Source organism: Hordeum vulgare, chromosome 4H, assembly GCF_904849725.1.
Source record: "Hordeum vulgare subsp. vulgare chromosome 4H, MorexV3_pseudomolecules_assembly, whole genome shotgun sequence".
NCBI classification, from domain to species: Eukaryota; Viridiplantae; Streptophyta; class Magnoliopsida; order Poales; family Poaceae; genus Hordeum; species Hordeum vulgare.
Window position 1 is genome coordinate 579,175,433 of NC_058521.1, and position 16,530 is coordinate 579,191,962.

A 16,530-nucleotide genomic window follows, 5' to 3' on the forward strand; every position below is an offset into this window, starting at 1 on the left:
TCCACCGACCGCGCCTCGGGACAGGGCACACCTGACGCTGTCTCCTCTCCGTCTGGTGCGCGCGCCAATGTCCACCTGTCGCCCTCTCCTCGGGAGTTGGAGTCGCAGGTGGCTCCCGCTTCCCCAACATCTCCCGCGCCTAGCCGCTTGTCGGGTTCCGGCCTGCTGCATGCGGCCGATGCTGACGTTGTGACTGTGTCGTCGTCCGCGGTCTCCTCCGATGCTCCTCCTGCACATCATCTTCGTCCACCACCGCCACCACCTCCTTCAACTCGGACAGATACACGGTCCAAAAGTGGTATTCTCAAACCTAAAGAGTATAAAGATGGTTGTATTCGTTGGGGTTCCTTTTGTGCCACACGTGAACCACAGAATTTGCAGGAGGCCCTGGCTCATCCTAAGTGGAAAGGTGCAATGGATGAAGAATATCGTGCACTTATGGATAACCGTACTTGGCACCTCGTGCCACCCCAGAAAGGTACAAATATTATTGACTGCAAGTGGGTTTATAAAGTCAAACAGAAATCTGATGGCAGTATTGATTGTTTTAAAGCACGTTTGGTAGCCAAAGGTTTTAAACAACGTTATGGTCTTGACTATGAGGATACTTTTAGCCCTGTTGTTAAAGCTGCTACTATCAGATTAATTCTCTTTATAGTTGTCTTCAGAAATTGGTGCATGCGACAGTTGGACATTAAGAACGCGTTTTTACATGGTGTTCTGGAAGAGGTTGTTTTCATGAAACAACCACCTGGGTATGTGGATCCAAAGTCACCCAATCTGGTCTATAAGCTTGACAAAGCACTTTATGGCTTGAAACAGGCACCTAGGGCATGGTACTCTCGCTTATCTGTCAAATTGCAGTCTCTTGGTTTTGTACCTTTCAACTGTGATACTTCACTATTTCTGTACTCTTGGGATGGTGTCACTATATTTATGCTCATCTATGTTGATGATATCATTGTTACTATCTCCTCTCCTCAGGCAGTTGAAGCTCTTCTTATTGATCTTCGCATGGACTTTGCTCTCAAAGATTTGGGCCCTCTACATTATTTCCTTGGAATTGAGGTAACTACTGTTGGTGATGACATTATTTTATCTCAAGGAAAGTATTTGCTTGAAGTACTTCAACGAGTGGCCATGCCAGGATGTAAACCAGTTAGTACACCTTTGTCAACCTTTGAGAAATTGTCTTTACTTGATGGTCATCCACTTGGAGAGGAGGATTCTACTCAGTACAAAAGCATTGTTGGTGCTCTACAATATTTGACATTAACTCGTCCTGATATCTCTTTTCCAGTCAACAAAGTTTGCCAATTCTTACATGCACCCACCTCTGCACATTGGACTGTTGTCCCGTATTATTCGATATCTGCAAGGCACATTAACTCATGGACTTCGCATTCGTAAGTCTGACTCTATGCTGGTAAGTGCTTTCTCAGATGTTGATTGGGCAGGTTGTCCTGATGACAGGAAATCCACTCGAGGGTTTGTTGTTTTTGTTGGAGGTAACTTGGTATTCTGGACTGCTCGGAAACAGCCTACTGTCTCTCGTTCTAGTACTGAGGCAGAGTATAAAGCCCTTGCTAATGTCACTGTCGAGATTATTTGGGTACAAAATCTGCTAACTGAATTGGGTATTCGTCATCCTCCATCGGCTTCTCTTTGGTGTGATAACTTAGGTGCCACATATCTGTCTGCTAATCCTATCTTCCATGCTCGCACAAAGCACATTGAAATTGACTATCACTTTGTGCGTGAACGAGTTGCTCAGAAGCTATTAAATATCCGTTTCATTTCTACTGGTGATCAAGTGGCGGATGGCTTCACTAAACCCCTCACAGCTTGGCAGTTAGAAGTTTTTCGTCGCAATCTCAACTTAGATAACTTGTGATTGAGGGGGAATGTTAGACAATATAATTATGTAAGGGATGCTATGTTTAAACTCTGTTAAGAGATAGAACGTTGGGATTGATCTTTATAGATATTGTTATCTTGTAGATAAAGATCAATCCTAACCTCCTTCTATCTTATCTAATCTCTCTGTATTCGGTTGGCCTTTGAGCCCTTTATAACACGCAGCCCTACCTGCCGCATAGGCATACGATTTTACCCTATTCTTCTCACATTTAGACCATGGATGCACATACACATATGAGTCAAAGTGAATTCCGCTATAATCTCATTATAATCTGAAATAGAGGGAGCATAAACACGACGAACTTAAAAACAAAATAGAAAAATGTAGGGTCAAGCTCAAACAAGCAAAGAACGGTACTTGCATAACAGCATTCTACGCCTGTGCTACCCGTCAATGCGCTGGCGCCGACGCCGGTGGGTCGGGGAACCTGCACACCACGGACACCGCCGACACATCACACATCCACTGGCCTGCGGCTCAGGCACTCTGTCAATAGCGTAACCGGCCTGTCCATGTTCTGTGTCACGGCCGCCGGGGCGCCTGGGCAGCCGCCGCCCGCGCTCGCGGTCACCACGCTCCACTGGATGCTCGCCTCGCTGGGCTCGTGCGGGCAGTCATCGATCATTAGGCTCTTGATCTCGAACAGGTCCGAGCTCGACTCACTCCCGCCATCGCCGTCGTCGCCGCCTCTGCCGCAGCCGACTTTCACCGGTGCTGGAAGAGTGAAGCTTCCTCTGCTGCAGCTCGCGCTCGTGTACTCGGCCCCCTTCTCTTCCCTCCCGACGGCTGCCACTCCTGCTGCCTCGAGATTCAAATTTGGCCGGAGGCCAGCAACCACGCCACGGTGGCCGTCTCCGGTTATCCCGGACCCGAGGCCAGCCTTCTCCCTCCTCAGGTCTTTGTACCACTCGATCTCGCCCCCCGGCGCCGCTAGCTTGCTCGATCCGGCCGTCTCCGTCGCCACGGCGGCCGCGCCGTCTACGCGCACGGCCCGCTTTCCAGAGCACAGACGCAGCAGCACGCCGACCTGGAGGCAGCACTTCATGCAGTGGTATCGCGGGCGGCGGCGCGCATCCCGGAGGAGAACGGCCTGGCTGTTGGCGCTGCCCACCGAGCCGGCGCTCGCCGACGACACGCGCGTCCACGCCGGCTCGCTCACCGGCACAGCCGGCCTCGCCCCCGCGGCCACAGCCTCCACGCGCGTGGGCGTGGCGGGGCCCTCCTGGTGGTGGCCATCCATTGCGCCCTTGAAGTAACGCTCAGCCGAGAACACGTCGAGCTCGCCGTCAGCGCAAGTGCCCTGCCGGCTCGGGGCGCTCTCCGGCGGCAATGGCACCCTTGCCGTTGCCGGGCCGCTGTCCACGGCCCTCCCAGTTAGTCCGATGGAGGCGGGTAAGGTGCCGTTCGGGCGCCGCCCGAACAGCTCCTGCTCCTCACAGCTGACCTTCAAACCACCATTTCTTGCGTGCTCCATGCTGCAATCAGTGGATCAAACACGACATCTGATATTCACAACCACGCACAAGATGGGTGTGAGCTTATATAGACAACCCAAAAGATTGGAGCACAATTTCAGCAGCTTTTGTTGTGCAAAGACCAGAATGATTTGATCAGTCGACCAGAAAGAAAATTGCTGCTGATCCGTCTCTGTGATGCTACTGTGGGAAAGCAGAGGTGAGTTAATGAGGCTGTCAACTGGTCGAAAACGGAATGGTTGGAGCACTGATGGCCATATGTTTTTCGCAACGTTTCTTGGGATTTCTAGAGTCGGAGCAAACATTCTGATGATGGAGGTGGTGGTTGGTGCCTCGACATCCACAAGTCACAGGAACTCCTCGAATTCTGATAGAACTCTTGTTAACGTTAACGCTTCCCTTGAACTGTTTCGCAGTGCCAACCTGACAGTGACATGCCTAACTGAGAGGAGGCAGATTCTCTTAGATTTTATAGCCATTGGCCCACTAAAATTCTAGGCCCCGGCCCAACAATAAAAAGGGGCTGCTATCCACCGACCGATGTTTAGTAAACATCCGTCACCTCAACGACCGTTGGATGTATCGGTGCAGCCGTCCGATCTACGTCCCCGTACCCACTATAGTTCGTGAAACAGAGGTCGAGTTGCAGAAACAATAGCCGCGTTGCGAAAACAGTGATCGTGCTTCAAAAAAAATCCTGAAACAACGATAGCGTTGCAGAAAATAATTTATAACTTATGAAACAATGGCTGAGTTGCAGAAACCACGACCCTATTGCAGAAATGTTGTAGGCCAATTGCGGAGCTGCCCGACGACGGAGGGCGACGGCCAGGCCGGCGGCGGAGGGCCGTGGGGCAGGCCGACGGGGTGGGGCCGTGGCGCGGGGCGGCGGAGGGCGACGGGCAGGCTGGCGCGCGGAGGGAGGCGGGGCCGCAGCAGGCCGGTGGCGGCGAGCTTGTCGGGGCCGCAGCAGGCCGACAGCGGAGGGGCGACGGGGCCGCAACAAGCCGGCGGCGGCGAGGTCGTCGGGGCCGAGGCGGAGGCGCAGGCAAGGACTATGCAGTTTTCTGAAACACATGCCGAGTTTCTAAAACACCGATCCAATTTCGAGATTCAACGGACGAGCGGGCGGCGAAGGATCGCGTGGATCAGCCGGTGAAAGATAATATTTTCCCATAAAGTTAATAAATATCTAAGACCTATTTGACTCTTATAATTGTTCAAAAAAAACTGTATAATATTTTGTGTGTATAATATACTAGGACAATACCCGTGCTTTGCAAAGGAATATTTACATTAGGTTGTGTAATGGAAAAAAAAAAAGTGCTTCGAATTATTGCTATTTGACTCGGACCTGTTCTGAAAAAGTCGAGGTATTTTGAATTGTTTGTTAACACGGACAAAGTAAGGAAAAACATGTCCATATTAATGCGTGTAAATATTTTTTATCAAATCATGTCCGTGATTTAACGGATATTTTTATGAGAATTTAGTAAGTTAATTAAAGTAAAATTGATTTGGAAGATAAGTAAATTAAGGTGACTGATTATTATACGGGGTTACTCGAAAGGTTAGGCAAAGATGTGATGGAAACAATTGAAACATGAGGAGGGCAACGTTTTGATGAACAGGCTCATCTTCACCCGGTTAGAAAAAGAACACAAAAACATTCTAAATATTCTAAGAAGATCCATCGTAGAAACGTTCTTCCGTGAGGACCGCTTCAATTTTTAGATCATTTTGACATTTGAGCAGCTCTCAGCAAAAAAAACAAGTCTTGTCACAATATTGCATGAATAGTAAACTTCTTGCAGATCCCATTTTTTTTTTTGCTGAGAGCTGCTCACATGTCCAAATGATTTGAAATTGAAGCGGATCTCAGACATCAAATTATCTATCTTGAAAAAAAACATTGATTTTTTTGAATACTTTTATTATTTGTTTTGATTTATTTTTTCAGCGCAGATGTAGATGAGCCTGGATTCAGAAGTGGATTGTCTAAACATGAAACCTTACATTCTTTTTGAGTATTACGGATATAGAGATAGAGACGTGGCATATTGGAACGACAAATTGTTCGATGTGCAATGGACTAGATTGAATAGTCATCTAGAAACTTCTAGCTCAAATTGCCGGTTTGGCAAGTTTACCGAAACTTGTTTATTCTTTGAGAAAATAATTCACACGCAAACAAACAAGATAACAATTGTGGAAGAGTAACTTGCAAGTAAGCCCAGAGTTGAGTTTAAAGAGATGCAAACAACAAGGGATCCATGTTGTATCATGATGTTCAGCTAGTTGGCGCTACCCTACTCCTCGTTGATGGATGCTTGGACCACAAAGTTATCGTCAACGTCGCCCCCAAAAACCCACACTAAGGGCATGTTCACCTATTTGATCATGGCTTATCGACCACAAGGTGAAACTTTACTTGTGGTAGATCTTCACGAAAAAGGCAATATCCTAGCCTTGGTTCCTTCAGAATATGGCCATCAGATGCTCTCAACTGAATCCTAACCGTCTACTATGCGCACACATTCCAAGAATAACAAACATAGAAAAAAAATACTTTGATGAAGTCCTCATGCTTTTCAACCAAAGCACTCTCGAAAATACCATATAATCCCTCTCTATTTCTCTCTTAAGAGTAGGGTTCGAGAAAGGAAGGAGCTGACACTAGTGGGGACGGGGCCTTTAGCCCCGGCCCGTAAGGGGATTTAGTCCCGGTTCACCAACCGGGACTAAAGGGGCGGGACTAAAGGCCTAACCTTTAGTCCCGGCCCTGTTACAATCCGGGACTAAAGGTGTTCCACGTGGGCGCCTCGTAGCGCCCCAGGGGCAGGCCCTTTAGTCCCGGTTCTTTACACAGACCGGGACTAAAGAGTTTCAGATTTTGCTTATTTTTGGTTTTTTTTGAATGAAATTGTTTTTGGGTTTTAGGGTTTTAGGGTTTAGGTGTTCGGGAGATTAACGTGATGCCTCGTTTGGTGTTCGGAAATTAGTTTCCCTATAATTTAAATAGAAATAATTATGCATATATATATATAAGATTAACTTATCTTACAAGCGAGCATATATATACAATTATATGGAGATCTAAATTATCGAGACTAGAGCCCGTCTATTCGATTACATGGACGAACATCAGTAATGGCCCCTGGCTATACTAAATCGTCATTTGTCATCTATAGCTTTCGTCCTCAGAAATCCCGCAAGCTCCTGTGCAACAGCAATCGCGCGTTGCTCTGGTAGGACCTTCGTCCTCATGGCCGTGTGCTATATAAGAAGAGGAGATGAATATGAATATCAATCATGATAACAAAGAATGACGGGTAAAAATAGAGGTGTGAATGTTCATTGCCTACGTCGAATCTGTGATCCTTGTGCTCAGAGGTAAACGTGCGAATGGTCTCGCAAACATAGTATCCGCATAGATGCGTTCCCCGTGGTTGCTGGTCGCACTTTACGAGAATAGAATATATATAATCAAAATAATAATCTAGCATCATAAATATATTGAAAATAGAAGTATATCATACTACTACTTACCTGAGCCGCTCTAAAGGTCAGCTTCTCACGAAAGTTACCGGGAGTCACGCACTTGAACCGCTTCCAAACCCTGCCCGACATGGATAATGATTTGCTAAGTTTTTCATTAATTGATATATCAGAAAATCATCGAAAGAGACCGATAGAGCGCAAGAATGATTGAAATTACCCTTGGAGCATGTCCTGCAGGCTTTAGAACTGTTCCAAGGGTCTCGATAATGGGTCGAAGGCATCAACTCTTCCCTTATCAATTTGGATGTCCAACAGAATCCAATGAAAGCTGCACATATATATATATACATATATATACATATGTATATATATATATGTGTGTGTGTGTGTGTGTGTGTGTGTGTGTAACTTATCAATTACACTTATAAGTGAATGGACACAACAGACTAAAGACCCTCACCTGAAGTTGTATGGAAACAGTATGTGGTCACAGAAATTTTGATCTATTAGAAACCTTAGAAGGTTTTCCTCCGTCTCCTTGGGATAATCAGTTAGCGTCGCTATATGTATTTTATCTGGGTCAATAAACCCAATATTTAGGATGTTCTTACTTTTACAATCCAGAATCTTCATTCTGCATAATAGAGTACATGTTATATATAGACAATGAATTGAAATAACTAAACAAGTTATATGTAGACAACGAATTGAAAAACTTACAGACAATAGCAACTCATAAGCGATTTGTCAAGGGCGTCGCCATTGTACATCTGGAAGAGTTCATCAAAGTCGATATCGATTTCTTCGGGGCGGCCGTAGTACTCCTGTGGGACACTCAGCACGATCATCGTTCTCCCATTCTTTGATTCACTTAAGTACCATTGATGCAAGTAACACATATTTGTTGGGAGATCATCTTTGCTGACCAAAGGCTCTCCCATGAAAAATTGTGGCTTAGGGGCTACCACAGCCTTGGGTATCCTGTCGTCTTCAACCGAGACACCACATTCAGCCGCCAACTCCTTTGCTATTTCAAAAGCTAGCCCCTGCACCGGAGGGGGAACATTCTCGGTTAACACCTTGAGGGGTGGGATCGACTGTTTGGCCTGTTGTCCAAGCTGAGGAACGTTTGATTTTTTCTTGCTTGTAGTTGAACTTGATTTGCTCCCACTTGCACTTGCACGTGATCTGCTCTTTTTCACTTCCTTCTGCAATGTGCGTGTATAGTCATCAGGCTTATGGTGTAAGTCATACTGTGATGGAAGGGTCATGAAGTCTTTTGCCCATGCTATTTGCTTCTCGGTGTATTCCGCGCGGGGCTCGGGTTCCTTCTTTTTCATCTGCGCATCATGATGTTCCTTTGCTATCCTGGCGTTTTCCTCGGGGGTACGATCATAAGGTCTGATAGGAAGATTAGCTTGAGGTACCTTTGGGAGGGGCGACCGTTTGCGCTTTGGGGGGCTCCTTCGCTTAGGAATCGTCGGCGGAGCGTTCTTGGTGGCACGCTTCCGCTTAGTATCCTATGCGGGCGGCGGCGGAGACGGACGACCCAAGTCCGGTGGCGGTGATCGAGATGGACTCGTGTTGTGCTGTCCGACGTCATGTGGAGGGCTTGGAGGTAATGGAGGTGTAGGTGACCTGCGATGACTCGAAGGCGGTGTTGTCCTTGGGGCCGAGCCTGGAAGCTTGATGTAGTTCTTGTCCCATAGGATGACTCCACCTAGTACTTCTCCGAGTGTCCTCTCATCTTCGGGTACAGCTATGCCGAGCTCCATATCATGAAACCCCGTCATGATTTCATGCACCCCGACTTTAGCAAAGCCAGCTGGAATCTCACGGCCATGCCAGTGTGCATCAGGGCCAGAAGGTAAAGCTTGTCCGACGACCACCTTCATGGATATGTTCTTGAATTTCTGATGGAGTTCACATGATGTTGACTCCTTGATTCCATCCACGGGGTAGCCGGGACCGCCCTCTATCATTCTTCGTGCATCGTTGGGCGGGGCCTCAGATTGAGCCACGCTGCTTTTCCGCTTTGTTGGGGCGTCGGTAATATCAAGTGCAGGATCTTCCTGGCGCGCTACTCCTCTAAGCTCATCAATCTGCTTCTGTTGCTCGTTAATCCTCGCAAGCAACTGGTTGAACTTGTCATTCTCCTCATCCTGCTGCCGCTTCTTTGCTCTCTCTCGGCTTCTGTAAGTGTCTTGGTCTCTGGCAAACCCAAGCCACCACGGGTAAGAAGGACCGAAGCCTCGCGTTCGTCCTCCATGTTCGTCATTGCCGAGGACCAGTGTGAGCAAATCTTTCTCTCTATCTGCAGTGAACTTTCTTTTTCCCTCCTTAATTTCTTTCACTATTCTTTTCCAATTCTCCCTGGGTATCCTAAGACCGTCACTGCAGATGAGGTCCCCTGTTTTTTCGTCGTACGACCCACCATGCGCAAGGAACCAATTTCTTGCTCTCAATTCCCACTCATCACGGAGTGGTTCAGGTACGATGCCTTTATCTAGCAGATCTTGCTCTTTCTTATCCCACTTTGGGATGGCAGTCTCATAGCCCCCTGGCCCCAGCTTGTGGTGATATTTCTTCTTGTCGGCATTTATCTTGTTCTTTTCTGATAATGCCTGGGCATCTTCTGACTCCTTGTACTCTTGAAATGCCTTCCAGTGATTCGCATGCTTGGCTAGATACCCCTCGAATACTGGCACTTTCTTTGTCTTCAGATAGTTTTTCCATAGCTTCTTCTTCCAGCTACGGAACAGTTCGGCCATCTTCTTTAGAGTCCACTGCTTGACTTTGGCCCTCAGTTTGTCTGCGGCGTCTTCATTCTCACATTCTGGCAGGTTGAAATGTGACATGAGATCATTCCAAAGATTATCTTTATACCTTTCGGCGACATAGTCACTATCGGTTGCCCCTTTGCGCTTGTTCCACGCCCGAACGCTGATCGGGACGTGATCCCTAACGAGAACTCTGCATTGCTTCTTGAATGTGTCCGCAGCATTCTTAGGAACCTTGGGTTCGCCCGTAGGCAATATCACCTCAAAGGTGCATCCAACTTTCTAGTCGGGCCTCGTTTCGTAGTTTTGCTCGATGTGGAGGCCTAAGAGGGAGAAACATTCGTCAAATGAATGTATATGTATACAATATAGAGCTATCTCCAATATTTTTCACATATTACAAGTGATTGTCGAACTTCATATGTATACCTCGCCGGACTTTATTATTTCTTCACCGGCTTTTCCACCGGCTTCTCCATTAGTGGAGCTATCACCTTCTCCGTCATTGGACCTATCTCCTGCCCCATCGGCTTCATCTTCGTGTCGCTCGACCTCCATTCCAACGTCGGGGTTTAGATATGACGACGGAGATTCAGCTGGTTCAACGTCGGGGCCGTCTTTGATTATATCTTCGAGAAGTTCTTCCTCTTCGAGGTTCCTGATATGTGGATCCATAGTTCTGCAAAAAACGGATTCTCTTAACCTTTGTATCAAAAAAGAATTATTCTATCAGGAACTCTGTTCCAAAACAACTTTAGTCCCGGGTCGTGGCTCCACCCGGGACTCCTAGATTTCTGCATAGTATTCAAAGTAGGAGTACTTTTCCAATTTGAGCATTCAATAAGCAAAACCAAATCGTAAAATAAAGTAGTATTCAAATTAGCATGCATTCAATTATAAGCAAATATATCATCTCTTTTGTCCGTACATCGTCGAATATTATCACTAATACTCCTCGAATACTATCATACATATAGCATCACTGATACATCTAGAACCGTAGCGCCGGACGGGTATCGGCGCGGGCGGTGGACATCCAAAGAGAAGGAACCATCACAGGATCATAGCTCCAGTGAGATCCCCGAAGAACCTGCCAGGTATGCTCGAACCTGCCCTCCAACGCAACCATGTAGCGACGGACGTGCTCATCCTCCTCGCTGACACGGTGACGTACCACCTCCGCGGTGTCCGGAAGCCTCGGCACCCTCACTGGCCCACGCGACCGCCACCAAACAAGGATCGGGTCAACGACGGGCTGGCTCCTCACCAACCTACGCCCCCAGAAGGTAGCACCTCCCAATACCAGCCGGGCGGAGCCCAGTCCCGGATAGGGCCCCTCTGATCAAGCAGGTGTCCTCCGCCGAGTCGACGACGAGGATGCGGGATAGGCATCGTAAAATGAACTAAAAAAATAAACTAGTTCTATTAATTTTCTTGCTAAAAATAAACTATTAACACTTAAGCATATACACTAGCAAAATTAAACTATTAACACTTAAGCATATACAATAGCAAAATTAAGAAATAATCTAAGAAGCACTATTAACACTTAAGCATATACACTATACAATAGCAAAATTAAATGACAAAAAAATATTTCTTCTTCTTGTAACCCTAAACTAATTTTTCCTATTCTTCTATTTCTCCTCTTCTTCTACTTCTTCTTCTACTTCTACTTCTCCTCTTCTTGTAGTACTTCTCCTCTTCTCTTCTTCTACTTCTCCTATCCTCCTCTTCTAATTTTTTCTCTTCTTCTACTTCTCCTCTTCTTCTATTATTCCTCTTCTTCTCCTCTCCTCCTCTTCTTATTCTCCTTTTTCTTCTTTTCTTCTCCTCCTCTTCTTATTTTCATTTTTCCTAATCTTATTTTCTTATTTTTGTTCATATTTCTTCTTCTTGTAACCCTAACCTAATTCTAAATATTACTAACCCTAATAATCTAGCACAAACCTAATAACAATAGGAATTAAATGACAAAAAAAATATTTTTCCTTTCTTCTCCTTTCTTCTCCTTTTTCTTCCTTTCTTCTCCTTTTTCTTCTTTTCTTCTCCTTTTTCTTCTTTTCTTCTCCTTTTTCTTCTTTTCTTCTCATTTTTCTTCTTTTCTTCTCCTTCCCTTTTTCTTCTTTTCTTCTCCTCTTCTTCTTATTCTCTTCTTCTACTTCTCCTCTTCTTCTATTTTTCATCTTCTTCTCCTCTCCTCCTCTTCTTTTCTTCTCCTTTTAATTTCTTCTCCTTTTTATTCTCTTCTTCTCCTTTTTCTTCTTTTCTTCAACTGGCCGGAGTGTTGGGGAGGAGGGGGCGGGGGGCTTACCGGCCGGAGGTGTCGACGGCGCGCGGCGAGGAGGACTATGTTTATTAAAAATTCTTTTCGCATATTTGAGAATTTGACAAAACTATGATAATGAAAAGTGTTTGAAATTGAATAAATAATGCAAAACAATTTTCTATTTTCATAATTAATAATTTTGACTATCCAAACTATTATCTATTTTGTTATTTTCAATTAAAAACTATGTTTATTAAAAATTCTTTTTGCATATTTGAGAATTTGACAAAACTATGATAATGAAAAGTGTTTGAAATTGAATAAACAATGCAAAACTATTTTCTATTTTCATAATTAATAATTTTGACTATCCAAACTATTATCTATTTTGTTATTTTCAATTGAAAACTATGTTTATTAAAAATTCTTTTTGCATATTTCAGAATTTGACAAAACTATGATAATGAAAAGTGCTTGAAATTGAATAAATAATGCGAAACTATTTTCTATTTTCATAATTAATAATTTTTACTATCCAAACTATTATCTATTTTGTTATTTTCAATTAAAAACTATGTTTATTAAAAATTATTTTTGCATATTTGAGAATTTGACATAACTATGATAATGAAAAGTGTTTGAAATTGAATAAATAATGCAAAACTATTTTCTATTTTCAAAAGTAATTATTTTGACTATCCAAACTATTATCTATTTTGTTATTTTCAATTAAAAACTATGTTTATTAAAAAATCTTTTTGCATATTTGAGAATTTGGCAAAACTATGATAATGAAAAGTGTTTGAAATTGAATAAATAATGCAAAACTATTTTCTATTTTCATAATTAATAATTTTGACTATCCAAACTATTATCTATTTTGTTATTTTCAATTAAAAACTATGTTTATTAAAAATTCTTTTTGCATATTTGAGAATTTGACAAAACTATGATAATGAAAAGTGTTTGAAATTGAATAAATAATGCAAAACTATTTTCTATTTTCAAAAGTAATTATTTTGACTATCCAAACTATTATCTATTTTGTTATTTTCAATTAAAAACTATGTTTATTAAAAATTCTTTTTGCATATTTGAGAATTTGGCATGCTATCAACATTTCACCCACATAGCATGTGTTAAAAAGTTGAGAGGGCTATGACAAAAACTGGATGCATTTCGTGTACAAAACGGACAATCTCTCTCGAAGTATCAGTGTTTCACAAGAAGAAGGAGAAACGACCCCCCACAGCAACAGTCGACATTCTTCTTCTCTCGTGTATGGTGGACACTCCCTCGCCTGATTTTTTGACCGTCGATGATGGTCGCTATTCCTTCTTTCCCTAATGCATAACAAATATCTAGCACAAGGAGAAGAAGGAAAAGCGACCCCACAACAAAAGTGGTTCCGCGGCACGCCACGTGGTTCCACTGCACGTCACGTGGTTCCGCTGCACGCCACGTGGGACTAATGGTCTTTCATTTTTAAATGACTGTTTTAATCAAAAACAGATCTGTTACAAAAGGGATTTCATTTTTTGAACTTATTTGAACTGAAGACTTTTTGTATATATATGTGGTCGAAATGCATGATACCATGAAGTTAGAAAGGGCTAAACAATTCAAAAGTAGCAAATGAAGTTAGAAAGGGCTAAACCATTCAAATTTGGAAACTATAATGGCACAAACAGAAACTAGACATATATAAATTGGTCCAAGAAGTACATGATACTAGTCCAAACAGTACATAATAATAGCTACCATATATATATATACAAGTGTTCGACGTTGAGAACACTACTCGTCTGAATCGTCTGAATCAGAATGTCCACCTTCCTCGAGGTGACGCTGGCCATAGTTGACGACTCGAATCTTGCGGTACAACTCGTATGAACGTATGCATCTTTTGTTGCATACTCAATGTTGATACGATCAAGTGGGGCCTTCTCCCAAAGTTTGTGCTGAGACTTTGGGAAATTGGTCTTCATATCACCATATTCCTCGTCGATCAAGGCAACTGCCATATGAGCCATCGAAGTCCTGACATGTCGAAGCCTGAATACCGTTTGGAGATCAATGAGGCAACCAGTTGGTATCTCAATACCGAAGCTGTACCTCATCTTCAGCTTGTCGTTCCTTATGTCAACGGTAGCAAAAGTGATGCCGCTGCGAAGGAAGTCCATGAGTTCTGGACAATGCTTGTCACTACTGCAACAAAAACAAATTAAAATGGAACAAATGTTACATACTGCTGCAATAAGGAAACATGTTTCACTACAACTAAAGAGAAAATTATCTTTAGGATTCAAATAGAACATATGCAATGGAACCTAGAGAGATCACTATAGCTATTCAATGGAACCTAGAGAGATCACTAGCTATATGCAATTTTCATGACTATGACATATCATATTGCTATCCAATGGAACCTAGAGAGATCACTAGCTATATGCAATTTTCATAACCTTGGATCAAAGAACACCGCATAAAATTGTATCACTACAACTATGATTTCAATGGAACATATTGAACCAATCAAAATTTTCAGATTGTGGAACACTATTCCAATCAGATTGTGTTCCCTTCAACTAATCAAAATTGTTTCACTACAACTATTTGAAGTGAACCAACTATGATTCCAATGGAACATATTAAACACTAGTTGATTCTAATACGATTTTTCAGATTATAGAACACTATTCCAATCAGATTGTGTTCCCCTTCAACTAATCAAAATTGTTTCACTACAACTATTTGAAGGGAACCAACTATGATTCCAATGGAACATATTAAACACTAGTTGATTCTAATACGATTTTTCAGATTATGGAACACTATTCCAATTAGATTGTGTTCCCCTTCAACTAATCAAAATTGTTTCACTACAACTATTTGAAGGGAACCAACTATGATTGAAACAAATAAACTTACAATGTCATTATCTTGGATCAAAGAAAGCCTCAAAATTTACCTCGCCCATTGGAAGATCAAGACATGGTGTGCGAAGCATGGTTGGATGACGGCAACACCGCGTTGATCGGCCGTGTACTCCAGATCAAGCCCCAAGAACTTCTCATGATCCATTGCGGCGTCAAGCCATTGTTCCTTCAACTGTTCAAGAAAAAATGGCATCTCCCTGCTCTCGTTCGTGTACACGACATCGAGCATGGTCGTGCCATGTGCGAGCACCTCTTCAAAGCGAGTTGGCATGGTGGAAGAAGAGAAGGGAAGAAGAGAGGAGAAGAACAGAGAGCGAGAGCGAGAGAGAAGAAGAAACAGAGAAATGGCGACTCTGCTTCGGTTCGTGCTTTTCATCGCCCGAAACGACGCGGGATGCAAACCGTTTGGGCCTTTAGTCCCGGGTTGAGCCACCAACCGGGACTAAAGAGGTATACCAACGGTTGCCACCACTACGGCAGGCCACGTGTTAGGCCTTTAGTCCTGGGTTGAGCCACCAACCGGGACTAAAGGGGGATACGAACGGTTGCCACCACCACTGCCCACCGCGTAGCCCTTTAGTCCCGGTTTGGGACACGAACCAGGACTAAAGGCTCCTTACGGGCCGGGACTAAAGCCTCGAGGGAGGCATTCAGAATTTGGGCGACGCGGTCGGGCCTTTAGTCCCGGCCCAGAGGCAGGCCGGGGCTAAAGGGTCCCGGCCAAAGGCCCGTTTTCCACTAGTGTGATACATCTCAATATATATGGTTTTCGATTATACTTTGCTATTATATTATTTTTATATACTTTTTATGGGAATTTATATTATTTTTCTAGATTAACTTACTAATGTAGTGTCGAGTGTAATTTCCTGTTTTTCCTTGTTTTCGGTTTCGCATGAAATCAATATCTACGAAGGTCAAAATCACATGCCGATTTAATATGATATTTTGGCAACAAGAAACACGGGAAACTTCGAGAGAGAGAGAGATGTGAAACCACGGACCAACATGACCACCCCACATGGCGTGGGCGGCGTGCCACCTGCCAGTGTTGGTCCTTTGCGGCGCCTTGACCTAATTCTATAGTCATGATTCCATATAAATACTGAAATCATCCAGTGTACTTTTGGAAAAAATGTATCGTTGCTGCAAGTTCCTGTTCTGCTAAGATCCCATCTAGAGGGGTGTTTCGGAGCCGTGTCGGAGGGGGAATCCATTGCCGGAGCCATCTTCATCAACCTTGTTGACCCCATGACCATATGTGAGTAGTTACATTAGGACCTACGGGTCGATAGTAGTAGCTAGATGATTCTCTGTCCTTTTGGATCTTCAATACCATGTTTCCGTTAGCCTTCTCACATGACCGCGATCAATTCGATGTAATCATTCGTGTGTTGGGTGTGACATGATGAATTGTCACTTTATGATTAGATTGTTCATGGAAATCAATTTAGTCTCTTTGGTTTTTGTTACTGCATAACTAAACAACTTTGTATGCTCTATCTATCTTCTTTGGCCTATTTTGATGGGTTTTTCTTTAGAGGGGAGGATACTTTTAAGTGGATTCAATTTTACGGTGCTCTAACACAGATACAGAAAAGGCCAAGAGACGTATTGTTGTCGTCACTAAGGATAAAAACAATGG

At 43.7% G+C, this 16,530-nt stretch overlaps 1 protein-coding gene across 1 annotated transcript; it reads right to left on the reverse strand.

Annotated features, from left to right (window-relative positions):
* Positions 1-2,159: 2,159 nt before the first annotated feature.
* Positions 2,160-3,729, reverse strand: LOC123447215. The gene has a single exon (XM_045123798.1). The coding sequence runs from the start codon at positions 3,393-3,395 to the stop codon at positions 2,376-2,378; it is 1,020 nt and encodes a 339-aa protein (XP_044979733.1). The 5' UTR covers positions 3,396-3,729; the 3' UTR covers positions 2,160-2,375.
* Positions 3,730-16,530: the final 12,801 nt, after the last annotated feature.

Excerpts from the sequence above, each read along its gene's own strand:
- LOC123447215 (XM_045123798.1), bottom strand. The coding sequence starts at position 3,395 with ATGGAGCACGCAAGAAATGGTGGTTTGAAGGTCAGCTGTGAGGAGCAG.